At 48.6% G+C, this 23,301-nt stretch overlaps 1 protein-coding gene across 4 annotated transcripts in view; it reads right to left on the bottom strand.

The window, feature by feature from the left end:
- The window catches only part of CBFB (core-binding factor subunit beta), a 224,957-nt gene that overhangs the window by 64,201 nt on the left and 137,455 nt on the right, over positions 1 to 23,301 (bottom strand). For 2 of the 4 annotated variants that reach the window (XM_086947682.1, XM_086947685.1), the window contains exon 5: positions 7,187 to 7,282. In XM_086947682.1, the coding sequence (XP_086803808.1) occupies positions 7,187 to 7,282 (96 nt within the window). Of the gene's footprint in view, positions 1 to 7,153; positions 7,283 to 23,301 lie in introns of all 4 variants that reach the window. The other 2 variants (XM_086947684.1, XM_086947683.1) reach the window with 1 other exon arrangement.

Raw genomic sequence — 23,301 nt, forward strand, 5'->3', positions numbered from 1 at the left:
TAACTACCCAACACAAAGATGTAATATGAAACTACATAACACTAATGTGTAATATGTAGCCATCTCTGGGGTCTCTCCAGGCGTGCAACGCCCATTGGTCTCAAAGGGCTTCAGCCCCTCCCCCCTGTCGTGTGTGTCAGCCCCGCTGAGACAGCGTCCCGGGCACAAACACAGCCACACCAGAGTACTTCACAGGTCTTTAAAAGACCATTTGCTTGTTAATGAGGCTTTGTTGTTTTTTCACCCCTTTTTAGAGAGCCCCTGCATCTCCACTCTGCATACGGCTGGAAGAATTAGACCCACCTGAAATTTTTTCTTAGCCCCCCCCGAAATTTGTCTCTAGTTGCGCCTCTGGGTGAGGGGAGCCTGCTCTTGGTCCCGTATGCGCGCCCAGCACCGTGGACTTCTGCAAAAGGGGATATTTAGATTCCACTGAACCGAAAAGCAAACTCGAAGCACGGATTCCAGTGACATTTGACGTTGGAAACGAAATCTTTCACCTCAGAGCAAAACGGGGAAATGAATTTATCTTAGACTTTCAGGCAAATGTTATTGAATCGCCCCTTGCGCTGAGCAGGTGGTTAAGGCACGAAAAGGGGCGGCCCCCACCAAACCGCTCTTGCGAGAGATAAGCCAAAGGTGTAAAAAGTAGACCTGCTTCGAATTTCAAACTGTAAACCGAACTTCAGAGCGACAACAAAATGTCCACCAAAAGAGAGATCGATAGAGAGAGAGAGAGAGTGTGTGTGTGAGAGAGAGAGTGAGTGTGTGGGTGAGAGCAAGTGTGTGTGTGCGAGAGACAGTGCGTGCGAGTGTGTGAGAGAGGGAGAAATAAACAGAAAAGGAGAATTCGAGAGAGAGAATAAAGAGTGGAAGGATAAAAAGACACGGAAAAAGATTTGATGAGGAAACAAAGAGAGGTTCAGAAGGGACCAGTTAAGGTGAGACGGACAAAGAAAACGGAAAAAGTTAGGATGAGGTCAAATTTTAGAGACAAAATGAAGGGAGGCAGTGCTTAATTTGAGCCAGTGCTTTCCGGTATTCAGCACCAACACTTAATAGTCGGAGCCTGCCCTTATGACAGCTGCCACATGGAGGCACTATTTGTATAATTTAAAGATGAGCAAAAAAAACTGTTATTTGTTAATTCAATAAACATTTAAAACAACTAAAAAGAGGATAAGGTGAGAGTCACAGGGACAACAACAGAAAGAGAGTGTGATGCCAGTATGCCCGGTCCTGGGCTGGGGCTTTGGAGTGGCGCTTAGAGGCACAGGGAAACCTTGTTTGTGGCAAGCATTGCCATTTGCCTCTTGACCCCACAGCTAGGTGCTTCTGCACAGGTCACTGAAATGCCAAGATTTGGAAGCTAGGATCTTAATTAGGCCCTACTTATTTTAAGTTTTTGTTACACTGCAAACGGAACTGGAATGGACAGCAGGATGCACTTAATTGAAGAGAATGTATACATATAGCAATCTTGGGTGTGTGAAGTTTGGATAAAATTAGATTCTAGAAGCCAGGATGTGACGTTGCAGCAGATGGGCGGCGGAATAATTCAATGGGACAGCGAGTTATGTTGTACCTAAAATGAATCATATTACACATATTTAAAAGGTGTTGCACGTGGAGATAAAGAGATTAACCCACATCATACACGTTTTCGTCAGTGGTTGAAGTGTGGGTGTGAATGCCTGTCTGTGGAGTGTCAGGTAAGGCACTAAGCCAGTAAACCACATTAACAGTTTCTCATGTCGCAGCCAAGTGGCTAGCATTACTGCAAAAGGAAAAACATGCAGCTCAGAAATATGTTTGTTGAGGGTATTTGGTAATCTAATTGCAAAAACACAACTTCCCCTCCTTGGTGAAAGGCAGGGTTTATTTTTCATTATATTAGTTAATTCTAGTCTCAGCACAGGCTTGGTGGAGTCCCTCCTGGAATTTAAGGCAAAAAGAACAGATGATGGACAGAATGCTGCACAAATCAAACATTCACCCCCAGTCACAGATCTGAGTTAAATCTATTGCTTTTTTGCACGCCACACCATTCCTGGTTAGACCCAACCAGTGTTTTATGCGGGATGAAAAAACTAGGGAATCTCTCAAAGGGGCGTGACGATGTAATTAAGGGCGTGGCTTAAAAACACATAAACTAAAAATCTGTGTTTAGCATAGTGCGCTGCACAACTGGAATTTCTGTCATTGCATCCAGATATATAATACAACAAGTAACATAACACCTACAACAAGCCAGGACTATTGGCTTAGCCAATGGTTCTTAGTTACTTAAGATAAATAAGCAATAACTATGGCTTACTTGTATAGAACATTGAAAATGCTTCCGTTCAGAAATGATGAGACTGTGAAAGAACTATAACGAGTCTCTTCGAAGTGAAATCAAAGGCAGGGAGGAGTGGTACTGCTGCAAAGTTTAGATTTTGTTTTCACCGTGAGGGTGACGACAAAACACGGAGAGCCCAATAGGGACCCATCTTACCACTCACTTTTTAGGTCGAGCCTGGGCAGCGCATGTGCTGCTGCGAGGCATGCAGTACTGGAGTTTGGGTTTGAAGCTTCGCCCACTCTCCACCCATATTCGTCATTGACTTGTGTCATTTTTCTTCATAAATGCTGGCTTGCGAGTCGTTATTAGGCTTGTTAGTCCCTCCTTGGTACAGCCTTGTCTGCATTTGTGACCTTCCATGGCGATTGACCCTTTTATTTCTGTTGCGACACAGTATGTCTTATTTAGTCTGTCAGCTCTCCTTTCATTAATGAGTTTCTCCTACTGTAGGCACGACGTGCTTTCCTCACCATGCGCCTTTCAAGTGGCCCCGGACAATGGCAGCCGCTTCTTTGAAGTGAAATAGGTATTGCAATTATAAGAGTTTGTGCAATGCCATTGTAAACGACAATAGCTTAAACTCTCATAAATGCGAGACCTATTGCATTGCAAATGCTTGTTCGAACTGCTGGTGCTCTGCACTGGCAGGGCCCGGCCCACTTAAAGCCCTGGACTCAGCCTTATGCAAATCAGACTTGAGCATGCTCCCCATGGGAAACGTCCAACCCGAATTGCCAAGTCAAGCCCTCCTTGAAGCGGAAACAAGCATCCTGGTTTAGGAGTTTCACCCCTCATCAGCCAGGCTAGCCTGAAGCTGGTGGCATAGCAAACACAGGACACGCGTCTGGGCATACCCTTCCCACTGAGGGCAACAAATGCCCTGGCAGAAGAAAAAAAACATTTCAAGAAATGGGATGTTGTCTTTTGGGGAAACACTCAATCTTATCCAACCTTCTATGTCCCTGGTCCCAAGCTGGTCCCAACCTGGTCCCAAGCTGTGGAACAAATTACCCCTGGCTTTAAGACAATGCAAAGAGCACCTAACATTCCGTAAACTCCTAAAAACTGTTCTATTCAAAAATGAAATCTAATTCCATCTCCATATCATGTTTGCTGATTTACCGGTCAAAAAGCGCAGAGATACGCCTGTTGGAGTGATTCAAGCGCTATACAAACCTACAAATAAATAAATGTATTCTGAACCCCTGGAGGAAATTATTTTGGTTGGCCGGAGCTCTGAGAAGTCTTTGGAGTGGGAGCAGAACTTGATTTCTGCAAGTGGTTGGTTGTTGCAGGTGGTGGCACCAGCCCTTACTTTTTATCATCAGACTTTGACCCAAAGCATGACAGAGAAACGCAGAAAAAGAAGACAGGAGTAGGAAGAGAAACACAAGAAAACTGACAACGAGAGATGCCAGAGATGAAAAAGAACCTGTAGTTGTGAGATAAAAGAAGCGTGGGGAGCTGCAAGAAAGAAACTCGGTGGAATTGACATTATTTTAAATGAAGCACTGAAGAGAGTCTTGTATTATGTGGTCTGGCAAGAACTCCCATAAAAGTGGGCAGGGAATCGCTCTTACGGCACCACCTAGTGTTGGTGCACATTTGCTGTAAATGGCCTGAATTCACCTGTCGTTTTTCTAAGGGGGGACGAGAGCACGCCAGAAGTAAAATGTTAACTCACTTGGAGCTCAAAACATTCCTAAGGAGGCCCTAATTGGGGCCATCCATTCATGAAAAACATATCCATGCAGTACCGATCACGGGGAATCCCTGACAGACCCACAGGCCCTCTAGACTGACGTTATTCAAACACACAGGCCCTCTGGGCTGACAGGCTTCAAACACACAGGCCCTCTAGATTGACAGGCTTCAAACACACAGGCCCTCTAGACTGCCCTCCAGACTGACAGGCTTCAAACACACAGGCCCTCTAGATTGACAGGCTTCAAACACACAGGCCCTCTAGACTGCCCTCCAGACTGACAGGCTTCAAACACCCAGGCCCTCTAGACTGGCAGGCTTCAAACACACAGGCCCTCTAGATTGACAGGCTTCAAACACACAGGCCCTCTAGACTGCCCTCCAGACTGACAGGCTTCAAACACCCAGGCCCTCTAGACTGGCAGGCTTCAAACACACAGGCCCTCCAGACTGACAGGCTTCAAACACACAGGCCCTCTAGACTGGCAGGCTTCAAACACACAGGCCCTCTAGATTGACAGGCTTCAAACACACAGGCCCTCTAGACTGCCCTCCAGACTGACAGGCTTCAAACACCCAGGCCCTCTAGACTGGCAGGCTTCAAACACACAGGCCCTCTATGCTGACAGGCTCTAAACCCACAGGCCCTCTAGACTGACAGGCTTCAAACACACAGGCCCTCTAGACTGACAGGCGTACAACACACAGGCCCTCTGGGCTGACAGGCTTCAAACACACAGGCCCTAGAGACTGACAGGCTTCAAACACACAGGCCCTCTAGATTGACAGGCGTCGAACACCCAGGCCCCTAGACTGACATTCTTCAAACCCACAGGCCCTCTAGACTAACAAGCTTCAAACTCACAAGCCCTCTAGACTGACAGGTTTCAAACCCACAGGCCCTCTAGGCTAACAGGCTTACGACACACATGCCTTCTAGGCTGACAGGCTTCAAAGCCACAGGCCCTCTAGACTGACAGGTTTACAACACACAGGCCCTCTAGACTGACAGGTTTACAACACACAGGCCCTCTAGACTGACAGGTTTACAACACACAGGCCCTCTAGACTGACAGGCGTCGAACACCTCGGCCCTCTAGACTGACATTCTTCAAAGACAAAGGCCCTCTAGACTGACAGGCTTCAAACCCACAGGCCCTCTAGACTGACAGGCTTCAAACCCACAGGCACTCTAGGCTGACAGGCTTCAAACACACGGGCCCTCTAGGCTGACAGACTTACAACACACAGGCCTTCTAGGCTGACAGGCTTCAAACTCACCAACCCTCTAGACTGACAGGCTTCAAACCCACAGGCCCTCTAGACTGACAGGCTTCAAACCCACAGGCCCTCTAGACTGACAGACTTCAAACACAGGCCCTCTAGACTGACAGGCTTCAAACACCCAGGCCTTTAGACTGACATGCTTACAACAATTTTCACTGGTCCATTTTAGTAGATGCTGGTTTTCGAAAGCTCGCACAGGCATCCAATGTGTTCTACATAAACCCATCGCCAAGTAGGATATATCTCCACGTGGCCTATAAATGGGTGCTCTTACACCAGTCTTCTGCCGCCCAGAGAAAGGCGAACCCCCATTTCTCAAAAACCGGGTTAATTGCCGTCCTCCTTGAATCTCCCGTTGTGTGTACAACGTTGAGAGGTTCTGAGGGGGAGGTAAGTGCCACTTGCCAACTCGTGCGTGCCCCGACACGACACACTCACACACCATCCCTTTCAGGATTAAAACTGACGAGCCGGTGACACGCGCCCATATTAGCATGGAGCGCGTCCAAATCACCTCACTTCCGTTCCCGCTCATTCCAGTCAGATGGAATTGCACGCGGGGCATTTTAACACTAGTAAAAAGACTCCGTCTGGGTCGGTTTACAGAGTGCCTTTTGTTCACGGGGGCTGCGAGAACAGTTTGGAGGCAGAACGTGCATTCTCACGCTCCCGTGTAACGCACGCGGAACAAAAGGCGCGTTATTGCACAACTCAGGCTGCGAGCCGCCCAGGGCGAAGACCGGGTCAATGAGGGGGTAAGGGCCAGAGAAACTTGGGGGCCCTGCTCGCAAGCTTATTACCAACTGAACACGCCTGTAATAATAAATAACGGAGCAAGTAGCTTCCAAAAAAATAAAAACGTAAATGAAAGCAGTGAGAAAAGGGAGTGGCGCAGCGGGACGGTTTACACACCCAGCTGTTTATTATATGAACCTTCAGCATAGGGCTTGCCAGAAGCCGTCACCATCGGCCACTGATGTACCAGAAGCCATGCAGAGAGAGGCCTCTTCAGGTGGGCTAACTACAAACGGAACCAGCTTGAGTGCGAGATAAGCTATGGGAGTCTTTCACTGGAGGCTGAGGACATGAGTCGACGTACCTAGGAAGAAATAGCCTCCTTCCTTCATCCAATCAATTTTGGCCTCTCAGCTGGGACTACCAGCAGCAACCATGGAAATCACTGCCACTTGTCATGTTGTGGCTCGTGATAGAAGAGAATTGGGCCTGGCTCTACCTGGAAATTAAGCAGAGACCTCCAAATCTTTTCATGGGCCACTGAACGCCGGAAGATAGTATTTCTTACAACAAGGAACAACTGGCAAGGGAGGACGGTTGACCAATTATTGAATCTGCAGACCCAACATGGTCACCATGACTCATGTTCTATGGCAATACTACAAATCTAGCAGCGTACTACTATTAGGAAACACCTTGAGAAACCACTCATGCGTACTATGTGACTGAGCAAAACATGTGTCGGCACCTACAATGAAAAAAATGCAATCATCAACGTATTTACTTATTAATCTGTCAACTTCAATTGAAAGACAACTGATCAACACACTCCAAAGAAGAGTGCTAGGTCTCTAGAACTATTATTAAATGTCTAAAGCTATCATGTTAGAGTCTCGACTGATGAGCAGAAGCGGAAAAGACACAAATGCGCCAAATCGGTGTTTGGTAAATGGAAGTTATGCAGCCATTTGAACCAATAGCACGAAAGGCAGCAAACAGTAACCATAACAAGAGAGAGAAACCCCATAGACACATGAACGACAACTACTGGAAACAAAAGAGTATTTACAGGAAGGTACTAACCAGTTACTGGCAGAGTGGCCGTAAAACCCTCACCTCCATTTCCTCACGATGAGAGCGGTCTCGGTCCTCGAACTCGCGGGTTCTTCTGCGAGCATCTTCGAAGGCCTGCTGGGCCAGAGCGTCCTCGTGCTAGAAAATACCAGAGAGAGACCAGTGAAGCGGCCACCGCACACTTAAATGGCAGAAAGACATGAGGTTTGACTGAAGGGGACACAGGGCAAGCAGATGTTTACCAGGCATGCACTTTGTACGTCAGGCCACATCTTTTTCTCTACTTCCAGACACATTTTTGCTAGTGTGGCTGACCAGGACATTTGGTAAGCCACACTGATCCTGGCCTGGAGCTTATGGCCACAGGAACCACAATTTACATTGTCCACTCCAGACAACAAAAATGAAAAAAATACTTACTGCCTCTGATACAAGGGTTCTCCAGCAATGACATCCAGAATGCAGTTGAATCTTTATCACTATCACAAACTATATCCTTAACCACAAATGAAGATAGTAAAAAAAATGGTTTTTCTTTTAGAAAATTATTTTTGCACCAAATTATGTTGGTTGCTAGGGCATTCTTACTGTCGTGAAGTCTATTGAAACCACTAGTTCTCAAACCTGAACTATCTTTTTCAATTTCAGTATAGTATAATGAAACTAGGAACTTATTTATATATAACATTTGTTGATACCGTTTAGCCAATTTATAGGGCTGTAAATAGCTGGCCTTACTATGACTCAATTTAAATGTACTCAATGTATCGAACTCAATAGGATGACTGAGTTAACTGGCCCTGCCAATACCCAAGTCAGACACAGAGCCACTAGCGTTTAACTCACTGAGCAATCTTGGCTATCATGAGTGTTTATTGTGAGGAGTTGGGATGTGGGGTTCCTGACACTTGAAGTTGGGGAGGCACTGCAGATAAGTTTACTCGGGATTATCATGTACTATCGCATTTATACTGTTACAAGTTGTTGCAACAGAAAATGGACTCTGAGAGGATAGTAACAAATTAAAGATCTGTCCCTGTACTGTTCTTGATTATACACGAATCAGGTTTGGACTCTGGGTTAAGTAATTAGTTTGTATCAGAAGGATTCTTTCTTATGGCTGTGTGTCAGAATTTCAAGGTCAGGAATATCGACCTGCACTCCTGTCAACTGCACAATATCGACTTTCAATATATCTTCAAGGAAGCACACGTTGGAGAGGGTAGGTTTACTATTCTAACTCAACCTAAACTTACCTTGACAATATATCGATTTCCTATACTATACAGACAAAGTATGTGCAAGTCGATAGAAAAAACTTAGCGGAGATTGCAGAAAAATGTAACGGTTCCAATGTACTAACACTGTTTGTAGTTTGCGGACAGTATTTTTGCAACTTGTAAAGAAATGTAAAAATTGATACTTTTTTCCAAAAGGTCGGCTCATAAAATTCCAATTCGGAATGGGTTCAATTTGAACAATCTCATGATTATTAATTAGGTGGGTCACAAATTGATACTGACTCCAATTGGTGGCAGTCAAAGGGATGGCGGCTTCCTACGGTGAGCAGACCACCATGTCTGCGATCGCCTTTTAAAAAAGAAAACTTTTCTGTTTTTTAATGCAGCTTGTTTTTCCTAAGGAAGAGGGGCTGTGGTTACAAATAACAGTTTATCTTTTTTTTAAATTGTGTTTTAGATGTGGTAGCAGTCCACTGGATGTACTCCTACACAAACCTCTTCACTTCGGCAAAAGACGTACTAGCCCAACTTGGAAGTCTTTAACTTTTCAATATTTTGAAATAAGATTTTGGTCACAAAACATTGATGCATCTCATACCGAATTGTTATTTAGAAGAGATGCCTACAACACACCCCTACCTAACAAGGATTCGGTGTGGAGTCGCAAACGTATTTCAGGAGTCAGAAAATACTTTCTGGCTCCTAAAATGTCATCAGTACATGCAAAAAGAGCAACTGATGGACGGAATGCTGAACAATGTCAAACATTCACCCCTAGTACATAGATCTGGGCCTAAATCTATTGTTTTTTTGCTCACCACACCATTCTAGTTTGGACCCAGCCATATGCAAAGCAGTCTTGACCCATGGGAACAGTCCAGCCCGAACTGCCAGGCCAGGTCAATCAACCAGCTTTTGCAAAGTGCAGCACTGTCACCACTAGGGGTATCTGGCTGCGGTGTCTCAGTCGAAGAGCCAGGTCTCTTTCTGAAGTCTGACAACGTAGAGGCTGTACGGAGATGGAGGGGCCGGTCGTTCCAGGTCCTGGCAGTGATGTAGGAGAAGGAACAGCTACTGCTGTGACTGCGACAAATGCAGGGGAGGTGTGTGCGATGGAGCACAGGTTTCTGGAGCTGCGATAGAAGTTGAGTTGATGGTTGATGTAGGAAGGTCCTAGGTCATGGAGGGCTTTGTATGTGTGCATGAGGATCTTGAACTGGAATTTCTTCTGGATCTGGAGCAAATGGAAGTTTTTCAGGTGGGGGGCGATGTGTGTCCATTTGGGGAGGTTCAGGATGAGTCTAGCTGCAGCGTTCTGTAAGGTCTGGAGCCTTCGGAGGAGCTGGGTGGAGATGTCAGTGCAGAGAGCATTGCTGCAGTCAAGGCGGCTGGTGACGAGGGCCTGAGTGACAGTCTTTCTGGTGTTGGTTGGGCTCCATCTGAAGATTCAGTGGAGCTGGCAAAGTGTGTGGAAGCAAGAGGAGGCAACTGTGTTGACTTGTCGTTTCATGGTCAGTTGACTGTCAAGTATGATCCCTAAGTTTTGTGCATGGTCTGAAAGTGTTGGGGTTTGCTCAAGTTGAACTGGCCACCAGCATTGGTCGCAGCCGTAGGTGTTGTTCTCGAGGATCAGTAGTTCTGTTTTGTCGGAGTTGAGTACGAGGCAGTTGTTTCTCATCCAGTTGGCAACGTCTGTCATGGTATTGGAGAGGTTGGTTTTGGTGTAGCCGGGTCCTCTGTGAGTGTGGAAATTTGGTGAGTGTCATCTGTGTAGGAGATTATGATGAGATGTGGGATCTGGCGATGCATGCGAGGGAGGGCAGGTGGGTGTTGAACAGGGTGGGGCTGAGGGACGATCCTTGGGGTATGCAGCAAATTATGTTTTTGGGTGCGGAGATGAAGGGGGCAGCCTGATGCCCTGTATGCATCCTGTGAGGAAGGAGGCCATCCACTTGAGGAGGTTGTGAAGTCTGTTGATGAGGGTGTTGTGGGGGACGGTGCCACAAAGAGGTTGAGGAGGATGAGAGTCGCAGTTTCTCTGCAGTCGTGGAGTGTTTGGATGTCATAGGTGGAGACAATCAGCTCAGTCTTGGTGCTGTGTTTGGCCCTGAATCCTGATTCGGAGTCATCCAGCAGTTGGTTTTGTTCCAGGAATTTGACACGCTGACGGTTTATGGCTTTCTCCGGTACTTTGGCTGGGTATGGGAGCAAGGAGATCAGATGGTAATTTTTGAGATTACGGGGATCGGTTGAGGAGTCTGATGTCTGTGTGTTTCCATCTGTCCGGAAAGGTTGCTGTGGAGATGGAGGTGTTGAGGATGCTGGTGAGTTGAGTGCTGATAGGGTTCGTCCTGAGGTTGAAGAGGTGGTGAAGGCAGGGGTTGGTAGGTGCTCCAGAGTGGATGGAGGACATGATGTCTGAGGTGGTCAGGGTGGTGAGCTGAAACCAGTTGGTGATGGTTTGACTTTTTGCAGGTTGGTTGATGTCACAGGGGTTGAGGGTGGAGGATTGGAAATTGAAATTATAGATGTTGGTGATTTTGCTGTGGAAGTAGTGTGAGAGAGAGTCACAGAGTCCTTAGGAAGGGTGGATGGTGTTCTCTCTGGCTGTCGGGTTAGAGATTTCTTTGACTATTTGAAGAGTTCCTTTGTGTGGATGGCCACCAATTGGATGTGGGTGGTGATGGGTGCTTTCTTGGCTTCCTTGATGTGTTGTTGATAGTTGCAAGGGCTGTTTTGTGAGCAGCTTTGTAAGCAGGGTTCTTAGTGGCGTGCCATGGTTTTCCAGTTGTTGGCATTTGAGCTTGGTGGTTTGAACTCTGGGGTTAACCAGCGGGCATGTTTTGAAGTCTTGTTGGATGTTGTTGGTTTCAGTGGGGTGACTCTTTCAGTGCAGCTGTTAATCTATGCAGCATAGCTCTGGTCAGCCCGGTTGAGGTCTGCTGAGGTCTCGGGTTGGGAGGTGGTGATGGCCTGTGACCACTGGGTCTCGATGTCCTTGCTCCAGCTGCGGCGGGACAAGATCTGGTGCTTGGTGATGGTGTGCTGGGTGTCTGTAGTGGTGAAGTTTATGATGGTGTGGCCAGTCCAGATCAATTCTGTGGTGTGGCTGAATTTTATTCTGTTGTTGAAGATGAAATGGGATTGACTGTGTGTCAGGCTTTGTGCTTGGGTTTGGTGACCAGTTGGGTGAGACCGAAGTTGTTCAGGTTTCCAGATGGGTGATGGAGTTGGCGTTGTTGGGGTCATCAATGAGAAAGTTGAGGTCGCCAAGTAGAATATACTTGAAAGTGTTGATTGCTGGGGAGGGGGCGATGAGGTTGGGGATAGCATTGCAGAAAGTTACTCGGGATAACAGGGGTCTATAGGCAAGGGTGCCTCTTATTGTGGTCTTCATGTCAGTTTGCAGTAGGAAGTTGAGGTGTTTTATGAGGCGCATGTGGTCTGATGGTGATGGTGTATTGGATGTTGAAGATGATGGCAGTACCTCTGCATTCTTTGTTGGCGCGGTCTCTGTGTATCATATTGTAGCCTTCGGGAATGGGTGTTGTGATGTCGGGGTTCGAGGGGAGGTTGAGCCACGTTTCGGTGATGAAGACGATATCCACGGAGAGGGTGGTGATGGTGTCCCAGCTTTCCATGACATGGTTGCAGATGGAGCGAGTGTTGAGTAGTATACATTGAGTGGTTGCGGGGAGTTTGTGGTCTTCTGGGTGGGAGTGTCCTCCCCAGATCAGAAAAAAGCATCCTAGGACTGGTTCCGGGGCATCACCCCTCATCAGCCAGGATAGCTTGACTCCAGTGGCATGGTGTGCACGGGACCCACGTCTGGGCGTACCTGTCCCATGTAGAGCGACAAATGCAAAAAGAACAATTGATGGATGGAATACGGAACACTGTCAAACACTCACCCCCTGTACAGAGATCTAGGCCTAAATCCATATTTTTTTGCTTACCACACCATTCCCGTTTGGACCATGCCATATGCAAATCAGTCTTGACCCTGCTCCCCATGGGAACAGTCAAGCTCAAAAGGCCAGGCAAGGCACTTCTCAGACCAGAAACAAGCATCCCAGGACCGGTTTCGGGGTATCACCCCTCATGAGTCAGGATAGCTTGACTCTGTTGGCTCGTCGGTCAGGGTAGCCCGAACTGCAAGGCCAGGTCCTCCCTGAACTGAAAATTAGCATCCTAGAACCAGTTCGGGCTGGGCTGTTACCATGGGGAGCAGGGCCAAGACTGATTTGCATAAACGTAACTGTTCGTGTTGAAGAGGAAACTGGCGCAAAGCATCACAAATAGTTCAGGGCAAGGAGGATGAGCAATGTTACAGGGAGGGACAGAAGTTAGGTGACCACCTCACTCCAGTCAGTACTTTTCAATTACAAATCATTGATTTCTGGTGTGGTTGTCTAATTAGTTCAGTAGAAGTAAAACAACACGAAAAAGCCCAGAATGTATTAGGCTATCAATCAAAAGTCCAGGAGTGGAAGCAGTATTCATAATGACCTGGAAGGAGGTGGACCCTCCACGGTCACAGGAGTAAGGGAGAGTAAAGTTGCTTTTTCAAGAGTGGTGTGCTTGCAGGGGAAAGCAATTAATCACTGGACTGCTGAAGTGCTGCTGCCTGCTCCTACGCTGATGTATTGATTTGCATACATTAGATTAGCTGCACCAAACTGAGACAAATATGTACTGTATGTTCATGCATGTCAGTTAAGGAGGAAACACTCTTTTGCTGAGGGCAGAGAATCATGACAGGGTATATGTGTGTAGATAAGAAACGTTTTAAGGCATTGGAAAAGTGGGCAACTGCCAACGCCTGCCACCTTACAAGGGGCCCCTGGGAAAGTGATTTGTCTTGCTTCGTCACCTCTCTATATCTATCTCAACCTCTTCCCTCTGCCTACCTACCTCTAACTTAGACTCTATCTTTACCATGTTTCATTTTAAGGACTTTGGGCCTCCGCCAAGACGCATTTTGGCTATGTTTGTGGCACTAAATTTCTGATCATTTAACATACAATCAGCGGCGGCTCCTCTGTTAAGGTGAAGGAGCGTCGCCCCACTACTTTTCAGCAGTGCAAAAAAAATAAAAATAAAATGATAATAAGACAATGCTATTATCATATTATTTTTTCCTGCTCAGGTAGTTTTGCTGGGCGGGGCTGGGCTGCCCACAGAGCAGGGGGATAAGTGGTTGGGGCACTTTCTAAGTGTGCATGATGGTTTGGCACGCCGTCTTGGGCTGGCCAAACGGTCATGCACACTTTGCATGTTTTCCACCAGGCTGTATTACAGCCTGGTTGGACAACAGGCACAGGCTCGTAGTCCCCGTCTGAGCGCCGAACCCCTTCACTCAGACCAATCACGACGCTGCTGTCATGGTGACAGCAGCGTTGTGATTGGCTTAGGGGAGCCAGTGTGCTTCCTGCTTCCAATCCAGGACTCGTCTGGAAGAGACGTGGCCGTGAAGAGGTAATTGTGTTTTTTTACTCCTCCCAAATCCCCTTTGCCCACCACCTTCAATCCGTGTCAGCTGCCACTGCATACCATTCAATATTATTTGGTATCTTGCAGGCTTGAAATAGGAGAAAATGGGTAATACAATTCCAAGTTGTTCTAAAAAATGGCTCCCAAAAGACATCTTGCTGGAAGCCCCAAAAATCTTTAAGATGACACAGCAGATTGTCCCTTCCAGCTCAGAGCTTGCTCGAATCTTCAGTCTCCAAGCCAACACTTTAGACCTTAAAGTCAAAACTGAGAAAGGCCCAGCCCATTGAGAGACATACATTTGCATATTTGGCAATTCTTGTGTTCTGCCATTGGAAAAGATTTCAGTCTGCATTATCCCAGTCTGTAGCGATATACGACGTGCAAGGCAACCGAAGTCATAGTTACCATTGGAATAGGGTGACCGGGCGGCCTGGATTTGCTGGGAAAGTCCCGGATTTGCGCCACCATCTGTCCTGGCAGATTTCAGCAATTTTGGTTCATGTCCCTGTTTTTAGAGGGGGTAGACTGAAACCAGTGAGAAGCACTTTTTGGGTGTTCTGAAGCAGTGCTTTTAAGCAGCTGTTATAAGTAAGCAATTAATGGGTAGGATACTGGTTGTAGAAATTACATTTCGCTTATTTTCTTAGTGCCTCTTCTGTGCGGAAAATTGTAGTCCTTCTATTTTTGCAAAATGTCCCAGTTTTTGGTTCCCAAGATCTGTTCACCTTACCATTATAATGAAGACCATTTTTTTCGGAAACACCGAGAGGAAAAGCTTAACAGCTTTGTTTTTAGTCATCCAGACATATGCAATACATTGAATTTCTGTTGTGTAATCCTGGCTGTACTATCACATGACAACAAATCAAACTTATCATATAACCTTGAGCCTAAAACAACTCAGCTGCTTTCAAGCCGTAGCATTTCCGGTAACAAGGGATTTGCGCTTTTAAATTTTTATTAGAGCTAAAACGTCTGATGCCACTTAAAGGACGAAATTGCTCTTTTTGCCCGAGGCGGCCGTCCTGCCGCCTTAGGGTACAATCGAAATGACGCAAGAGAGCGCCAGCGCGCGCACCATATGGCGGCATCTGCCAGCCACAGATTCGTCACAAATTGACCTCCAGGCGGAAGCGCGGGAGAAGGCCTGGACCTGCTACCAGGAAGACTGCACTAAAACGATAAACATCTTTCAACTGCGCCATGCATCTTCAAACCACATCCATGTGACCTCCTCAGTTCAACCAATGAATATTTAAATACTTTCCATTTAAATTCGCTACATGTTAATTTATTTAAGCCGAAAATTCAAGCACCGACCTGGACCTATACTGGACACCCCTGCAGTAGACAATTATGTCAAAAATATATTTCCAAACCCTGGTTTCTTACATCGGTCGCACACATTGTCCTGACCTCGTTACAGCTCTTGAATCTCATCCTTGCAGGTGGGGCAAATTCAATCAATCAATCAATCAGGCGCCTTGATACCTTCGGGTTTAGTCTGCGCGTTATAAGTTGCATAATAAATAAATAATAATAAATAATCAATCATAGACATTTATAGAGCGCTCTACTTACCCGGAGGGTCTCAAGGTGCTAGGGGGGGGTGGGGGGGGGGGGGGGGGGGGGGTGCTGCTACTACCCGAACAGCCAGGTCTTGCAGGTGGGGCAAATTCACCCCAACTACCCCCTGAACTTTCAGAAGAAAAGAATGCCTGGGTGAATAAATGTTACATTTTTAAAGTGAATTAGAATTGAATGCTTTCTCCTACATCTAGTTTTTTTTACTCCTGGCCATGAGGCTGGCCCATGTTACAGGCTGCTGCAGATGTCTGTGCGGCCACGCTTGTCAGCTCTACGCACATATACAGCAGTCATGGTGGGCCTGTGTGGTGAGGGAGGGTGCAAATGTTCTCACTGTACCTGCGGGAGAGCTGCAGGGGGGTTCTGTGGAGTGATACATTCTCCCCCCCCCCTCCACCCCCCACCAATAAATTTATTCTTCGGTTGGTAGCTGGGTCTGGGGTCAAGAATGGGGTCTATTGTACCTATGTTGGTTTTCCCTCTTGCTTAGTTGGGAAACCTGAGATTTTATGTCAGGACCGGAGGCTTCGGATTATGCCATTCTTTCATCGCTTTATTCTCTACAGCAGCAAGAAAAAATATAACACAACAACTTTTCCCATGAACATTTGGGGAAAGAATAAAGTCAAACATGAGTCCTATTACAGTGTCCATGTACAGGTGTCTCCCATCATGCTCCACTGTCCTTGTCTCCTCCTCTTTCTTCGCTGCTCGCAGCAAGTTAAGTTGTTTTTTTCCTTCTCTCCTGGGTTTTGGGTTTCTGTGTGGTGCCTTTGGCCTTTGGGCCGGGTGTCGGGTTTCTGGTTTTCTCCACAGATTCCCTTGATGGTCGCGGGACGCCTAGTGCGCTCCTTACGCGATCTTTGCCCAGTAGTGTGCAGTGTAGTGGCGCGGCCACCAGGGGCCGGTGTCTCGTTTGCTGAAGGGGCGCTCCCAGAAGGTTCTAGAGGGTTCTGGCGCGCTCCTGTCACCAGCGGACCCGTGCCTCGCCTCCCGGCTCTGACACCCTGCGGGGTCGCAATTAGGTTTTCCCTTACTTCTGAACGCCCTTTGGGTTGTACTTTTGGCGAACACCCTACGGGGTCGTAAGTGTGCTGTGGGACCGCTTTGCCGGGAGGCGCCCCGAGACTCTGTGGGCTGCAGCGTTCCCAGGGCCTTGCCCGTTCATTGTGTGCCTCTGGCCACCCATATCGCTGGGACTCCCCAGACTATAGAGCGCCCTGAGGAGGGTCATTGTTCTTGCCTGCCGTTCCCGTTGCTAGAGCCTAATTTAACTCGCTATGCAGGGGAACGCAGACAATTATCCGGAGGAGGACCCCCTGAACTATGTCCCGTTGGACGATGACTTTTACCAGGCGGTCGACGACTCCATCTACCGCGCGGTCGACCAGGCTATGGTCCCCCTGGAACAACGTATTTCGGCACGCCTGGACGAGGCCTATGCTAAGTTTGCCGCCTTGCTTCCGGCGCCGGTCCCGGCCTTCGGGCCCGATTCATCCCCTACCCCGCCTCCACCCAAGAAGCCTTGCATTGAGGGGGTTGATTCGGTGGCTTTCACCAAGGTAAAGTGTGCCTTCAAGGCCCTGGAGGACGCACAAGCTCCTGCTCCTCTTCCTTCGGAGGCTCTACCGCTTTCTCCACCTGCGATGTCTCCGGACCCGCAGCGCGACGACGACGACTCCCCGGATTCGGAGGAGGAGGCCTGTTCTTCCAGGTCGTGGCTCCCTTCTCAGCCCTCATGCTCCGCAGGTCCGTCGGACATGCTGGACCCGGACGATATCGTCCATCCCCGCTCCTCTGGGTGGGTTCCGTGCGACAAGGTGGCCCAGTACGTCGCTAATAGGCTACGGAAGCCGGTGGACAAGGATGCTAGGAGCCGCCTGCGCGCGGAGTGTCCCCGGCCATCGTTGGATGGCAAGGTGGCCATGACCCCGGACATCGATCCGAAGATGGCGACCTTCCTACAGAAATTTGTCAAGGACCCGCGGAAGGGTATCGACAGGTCTTGGCGCACTTGCCAGGACAAGCTTCTGGATGCTGTCGGGCCTCTTACCAAGATCCTGGATATGGCGGAGGAGGCCAAGGTGTCGGGTGACGCGATTTCCCCTGAGGTCCTTTCCAACTGGGCCCCGAGGGCCATTATTTTCCTTGGCAACGCCAACTGCACCCTCTCGACGGAGCGGAGGCGCTCCCTGCTGATCAAGGTGGATCCCAAGCTGGGCGACCTCGCCTCGTCGGAGGCGGGTGCTGTAGCCCAGGGGGGCTTGTTTGGTGACCCGTTCATCAAGGAACTGGGGAAGTTTGTGGCGACCTTCACGTCCCTGGATCGTGCCCAGTCCAATATCAAAAAGGTTTTCGCGCCCCGGGTTTTCGACAAGGCCGGACGAGGCAGGGGCCGCTCGTTCGGCCGGGGCGCCAGCTCGGATCGAGGTCAAGGCTCCGGACGTGGCCAATACCAGGACAGGGCCAAGTTCAATAATTTCTACCCCACGAGAGGGCAGAAGTTCGGAGGTAGTGGTGGTCAGCGTGGCCAACAGCAAGGCGGTGGCCGAGGTGAGTGTTCTGCCTTCCGCGAGTGTGAAAGTGGGGGGGAGCTTGGCGCAGTTTCTTCCTGCATGGGCCTCCCTTACCAGCGATGCTTGGGTGCTGCAGACGGTTCAGGGCTTCCAAATGGAGTTCCATGGCCGTCCGTGTCAGCTACAGCGTCCTCGCCCCATTACCTTTTCCCAGCGCGATGCAGCTTTGGTGAGCGAAGAGGTCGCTGCCCTCCTCCAAAAAGGGGCGATTTGTTGCGCTTGCGAGCACCCCTCAGGTTTTATAAGCAATCTTTTCTTGGTAGACAAGGTAGATGGGGGCAGTCGCCCCGTGATCAATCTGAAGGAGTTCAACGAGTGGTTGGTGTATCGGCACTTCAAAATGGAAGGGATACATCTGCTGCGCGACGTCTTGCGGCAGTCCGACTGGATGGTCAGGCTGGACTTGAAAGACGCTTATCTAACGATCCCCATTTTTCCGCCTCATCAGCGTTTCCTCCAATTCAGGTGGGACGGCCAGGTTTACGAGTTTACTACTCTTCCTTTCGGGCTCTCCTCAGCACTGTGGTGCTTCACAAAGGTGTTGCGGCCGGTGGTGTAGGCCTTACGAGCTCAGGGGTCAGGATGATAGTCTACCTAGACGACATGCTGCTCATGGATCAGTGCCCCGAGAGGCTGCGGTCACAGTTGCAGTCTGCGGTCAACCTTTTGCAAGGCCTGGGGCTCGTGATCAACGAGAAGAAGTCTCTCTTGGTTCCCATGCAATGCGCTACATTCCTCGGTTTCACCATAGACTCGGTGGCGGCCACCTTGAGCCTGCCGGCCAGGAAGATGGCGCGGATCAGACACGAGTTGCGGCAAACCCTAGCGAAGCGGATGATTTCCTTGCGCCACCTGGCGAGGCTAGTGGGCCTGTTGTCCTCTTCGATCCAGGCTATCTTCCCGGGGCCCCTTCATTATCGCGCCATGCAGCGTTTGAAGGCATACCACCTGCGGAGGGGCCTGACGTACTCTCAACTGATTCCTTTGTCGGAGGACGTGAGGTACGAAATGCAGTGGTGGCTTACGCACATGGAAGCCTGGAATGGCCGTGCGATTTTCGGTTCCGCCCCGGATATCGTGATAGAGTCGGACGCCAGCCGTTCCAGCTGGGGAGCGCGGTGCGGAGACTTCTCCACGGGCGGCGCCTGGTCTGCTCTCGAACAGTCCTTGCCTATCAACTGCTTAGAGTTGCTGGCGGGCTCCTTCGCAGTGCAATGTTGGACCAAGGACAGAGTGCAGTCCTGCGTCCTGCTGCGGATGGACAACGTGTCGGCAGTCCGCTATATCAACCATCTGGGCGGTACCAGGTCCAAGATGTTGGCGGACCTGGCCAGGGATTTCTGGCACTTTTGTCTGGACCGCCAGGTGTCGGTTACGGCAGAATATCTGCCGGGTCGTCAGAACGAGGTGGCCGATTGGCACTCGAGGAACGTTCTGGACGCCAGCATTTGGAAGCTGGATCCTACCCTGTTTGCGGAGCTCTCGGACCTTTGGGGCCCGTTTTCGGTGGACCTGTTCGCGTCGCGCTTGGACCACCAGCTCCCGCGGTATTTCAGCTGGCGCCCCGACCCTCTGGCGGAGGCGACGGATGCGTTCCTCCAAGACTGGTCGGGAATACAGGGCTATGCGTTTCCACCGTTCTCAATGATAACGCGAGTGTCAGCGCTGTTACGCCGCCAGTCGGCACAGGTAGTGCTGATCACTCCATGGTGGAGGTCGCAAGTTTGGTTTCCAGTTCTTCTGGAACTTTCTTGGGATTTTCCGATCCGACTCCGCCAGTCTCCTCACATTCTACTGAATCCGGAGGGAGCGCCCCACAGGTTAGTCCTGGAGGGCTCGTTGCGCCTGATGGCGTGGAGGCTGTCTGGCGACGCTGGACGTTGCCTGGCCTTTCGAGAACGGCAGAGGACTTGCTCTCCAAGGCTTGGGCCGACAGCACGACCAAACGCTACAGATCGGCTTGGCTCCGGTGGAGCCGTTGGTGTGTGCGACGGGGTTTGGATCCCGTGGGGGCACCTGTAGTGCGTGTCTTGAATTTCCTGGCGGAACTGTCTGATCAGGGCCTGGCCTATCGATCGATCAATACGTTCCGGTCGGCGGTGTCTGCGGGGCACGACCTGGTTCAAGGGTCCCCGGTTGGCGAACACCCCTTAGTCTGTAGGCTCTTGCGGGGTATACGGCTTGCCTTGCCGCCGGAGCCTCGGTATTCCGTCCTGTGGGATGTGAACAGAGTGCTGAATTTGTTCCTTTCCTGGCAACCGAACAGGTTTTTAACGCGTAAGGAGTTGGTGGCTAAGTTGGCCATGTTGTTGCGCCTGGTGTCCTGCAGGCGTGTCTCGGATGTGCGAGCGTTGGATATAACGGCCAGGGTTTTTTCTCCTGAAGATGTTTCCTTTACCGTCAGCAGACGGACCGAAACGCATACTAGGGTCATTTCGTACCCGGCTTTTCAGGACTCCCCTAAGCTGTGCGTAGTGCAGTGCCTCCGTGCTTATGAGGATATGACAGAGGATACTCGCCCTCCGGGTGAGCGACAGTTGCTTATTGCCCTGCGTAAACCGTATAAGGCAGTTACTTCACCGACGATCGCCCGTTGGGTGCGTTGGATCATGCAGGAGGCGGGGATTGATACTAAACAGTTTGGGGCTCACTCTACGCGAGGTGCCATGGCCTCTAAAGCTTTTGCCCTTGGGGCTCGGTTGGAGGATCTGATGAGAGCGGCCGATTGGTCCTCGGACTCCACGTTTAAGAGGTTCTATTTCAAGCCAGTTATTGATGTGGCCAGATTGGTGGTCGATAAGCTTTGAACTGGCATAATCCGAAGCCTCCGGTCCTGACATAGAACCCGAATTTGCCTAGCCTTGGTGCTGGTAAGTTCCAATTCTATTAAGGACTCAGAGGCGAGGATTATCCCCCCCAGTGACTTCACGGAAGTGTGCCCTCCCCGTATGCAATGTAAGTAAAGCGTTTTATGTTCCTTTTCGAATGTGCGCTTATGGCTCTGCGATGTACTGCTCTTCCTATTTTACAGCTGACGTTCAATTGGTATAGAATGGTTCTGATGGTGTGTTCTTTTGCAGGAGCAGATAATTCTAAACAAGATGCGTGAGTGGACGGATGTTCTGGCTTCGCGCGAAGAAAGAGGAGGAGACAAGTACAGTGGAGCATGATGGGAGACACCTGTACATGGACACTGTAATAGGACTCATGTTTGACTTTATTCTTTCCCCTAATGTTCATGGGAAAAGTAGTTGTGTTATATTTTTTCTTGCTGCTGTAGAGAATAAAGCGATGAAAGAATGGCATAATCCTCGCCTCCGAGTCCTTAATAGAATTGGAACTTACCAGCACCAAGGCTAGGCAAATTCGCATTCTCTCCCCTCTGCATCTCACCGAATAACCTGTGCCCCTGTATACCTCTTTTACATGTTATTTCTGCTTAGATTTTCTACTGTGGTATTACCCATCTAAAGGTGGAACGCGCTGTTTAAATTGCAATTTTTTTCTCATGCTTTTGTGAGGGATCGTGAGCAAAAAGAGGCAGAACCAAAAAAATAAAGTAAAAAGAAGACCACATGTAAATTTGTCATGGGACACTTTCCAAAGCTTTTTGAGCACATGTGTGACAGAATAGCACAGTGTTTCCCAACCAGTGGTGTTCGGGAGCCAATTTTTGGATGTCAGACTATGTCTCCTTATAAATTGCTGCTTATTTTTTTAACGTGGGGATTGGCGTTTCCAAACTCCTCTCACTTTGCAGTTGTTACCTTTTGGTAACACATAACAAAATGTAAATGCCTGTAATTGAATTGTACACATGCAGCAATTAGTAAAGCAAAAATGAATCACTTTTTTGTGTAATTCTGAGGTGTGATGGAAACAAAAGATTTTAATAGGATCAAATCAAGACACTTTTCTTGGTGATGCACAAATGATAAATAGTCACTGAAACCCGATTTCCACAAACTATCACTTTTGTGCAATATAGTTTCATCAGTAAAGCTGTATGTCTGTGCAACCTACTGGCTATTTCAATGGAAAATGTGCTGTCTGTAAATCACAGGGTGCTACTACACAATGATTTGGTTACATTAAAAAATCCTCCTCCTCATGTACAGTAAAGGTAGGTGAGGCCCAAAGGTTTGTTGTTCGAAAAATGGGGTCATTGTTCTAAAGCAATTGGAAGCACTAGAATAGCACTTGTAATGCTGGTTTATACAAGTGGTACCTAAACAAACTAAACAACACTCAAACAAGCTTCTTGATATCACCGCAGCACGTCGCTTCGTAGGCACAGTAGCCGAAAATATGTCAACCAGGTACCGAATATGAAGGATAGAAGCAGAAGTCTGTGTGTATCAAGACACAGACAGCACGCCCTGACGAAGATCTTTTGAACGAAACGCGTTGGCTGCCCGATGAAATTTGAATAAAGAAGAATAAAAGCAAACAGATTCTGGATGGACATTTTTCTTTAAATCCTTTGACATTTGTGGTACTGTTGGATGGTGGTGCAACCCACAGTGGGTGGAATCTCAGTTTCGGATCAAAAAACGATCACCCCTTGGGGACAACGGGGACAACGGGGACAGTGGAAGTGCACACCACAAGAGCGAGCAGCTCACTATTTTGTATATAATTTGGACGGGTTGGCCTCTGGCTGCTTGAGAGGTGCAGCACGCACATTCCTTTTGTGCGTAGCGTTGAGTTGTTCTGATTGTGGGTATTTAAAGTGTGTGTCCCTTTCACATGTACAAGACCATCTAGATGAGTTGCAGGGGGAATTCCTATGCAGTTACGGTCATGATATGCAGACAGTGCAGGCAATAATTGGTTTGTTATATAGTGCTTCCTACCACACATCTGCCATTACTAAGCACTGTAACAGTTGTGACTATTTCCAAATGTAATGCTCCTTGCACTCTCATCTGCACTGCTAAATGTACACCTAAGACTAGTGCTGCAAAAATTGTGAGAAAGCGCATGAATACTGCTGATTTTCAAAGGGCGGGTGCACTTCTCCCTAGAAAACTGCAATAAATGTATTGATTTGTGACATAACGGACCTATTGGGGATCAGTACTCATTAATTCTCGGATTGCTAAACTGAATTTGATTACAACATTGTAATGCACAGCTTTGTGCAGCAAAGAAACACCCAGAATCAGCTCTGTTGTGATGCTAACATCAATATATTTTTTTGTCAAATCTTGGTGTTTTTTGACGTCCAAGTCCTAATCTCTGGCCCTAGGCAAAA

Source organism: Lissotriton vulgaris, chromosome 12 (assembly GCF_964263255.1).
Source record: "Lissotriton vulgaris chromosome 12, aLisVul1.2, whole genome shotgun sequence".
Classification (NCBI taxonomy): Eukaryota; Metazoa; Chordata; class Amphibia; order Caudata; family Salamandridae; genus Lissotriton; species Lissotriton vulgaris.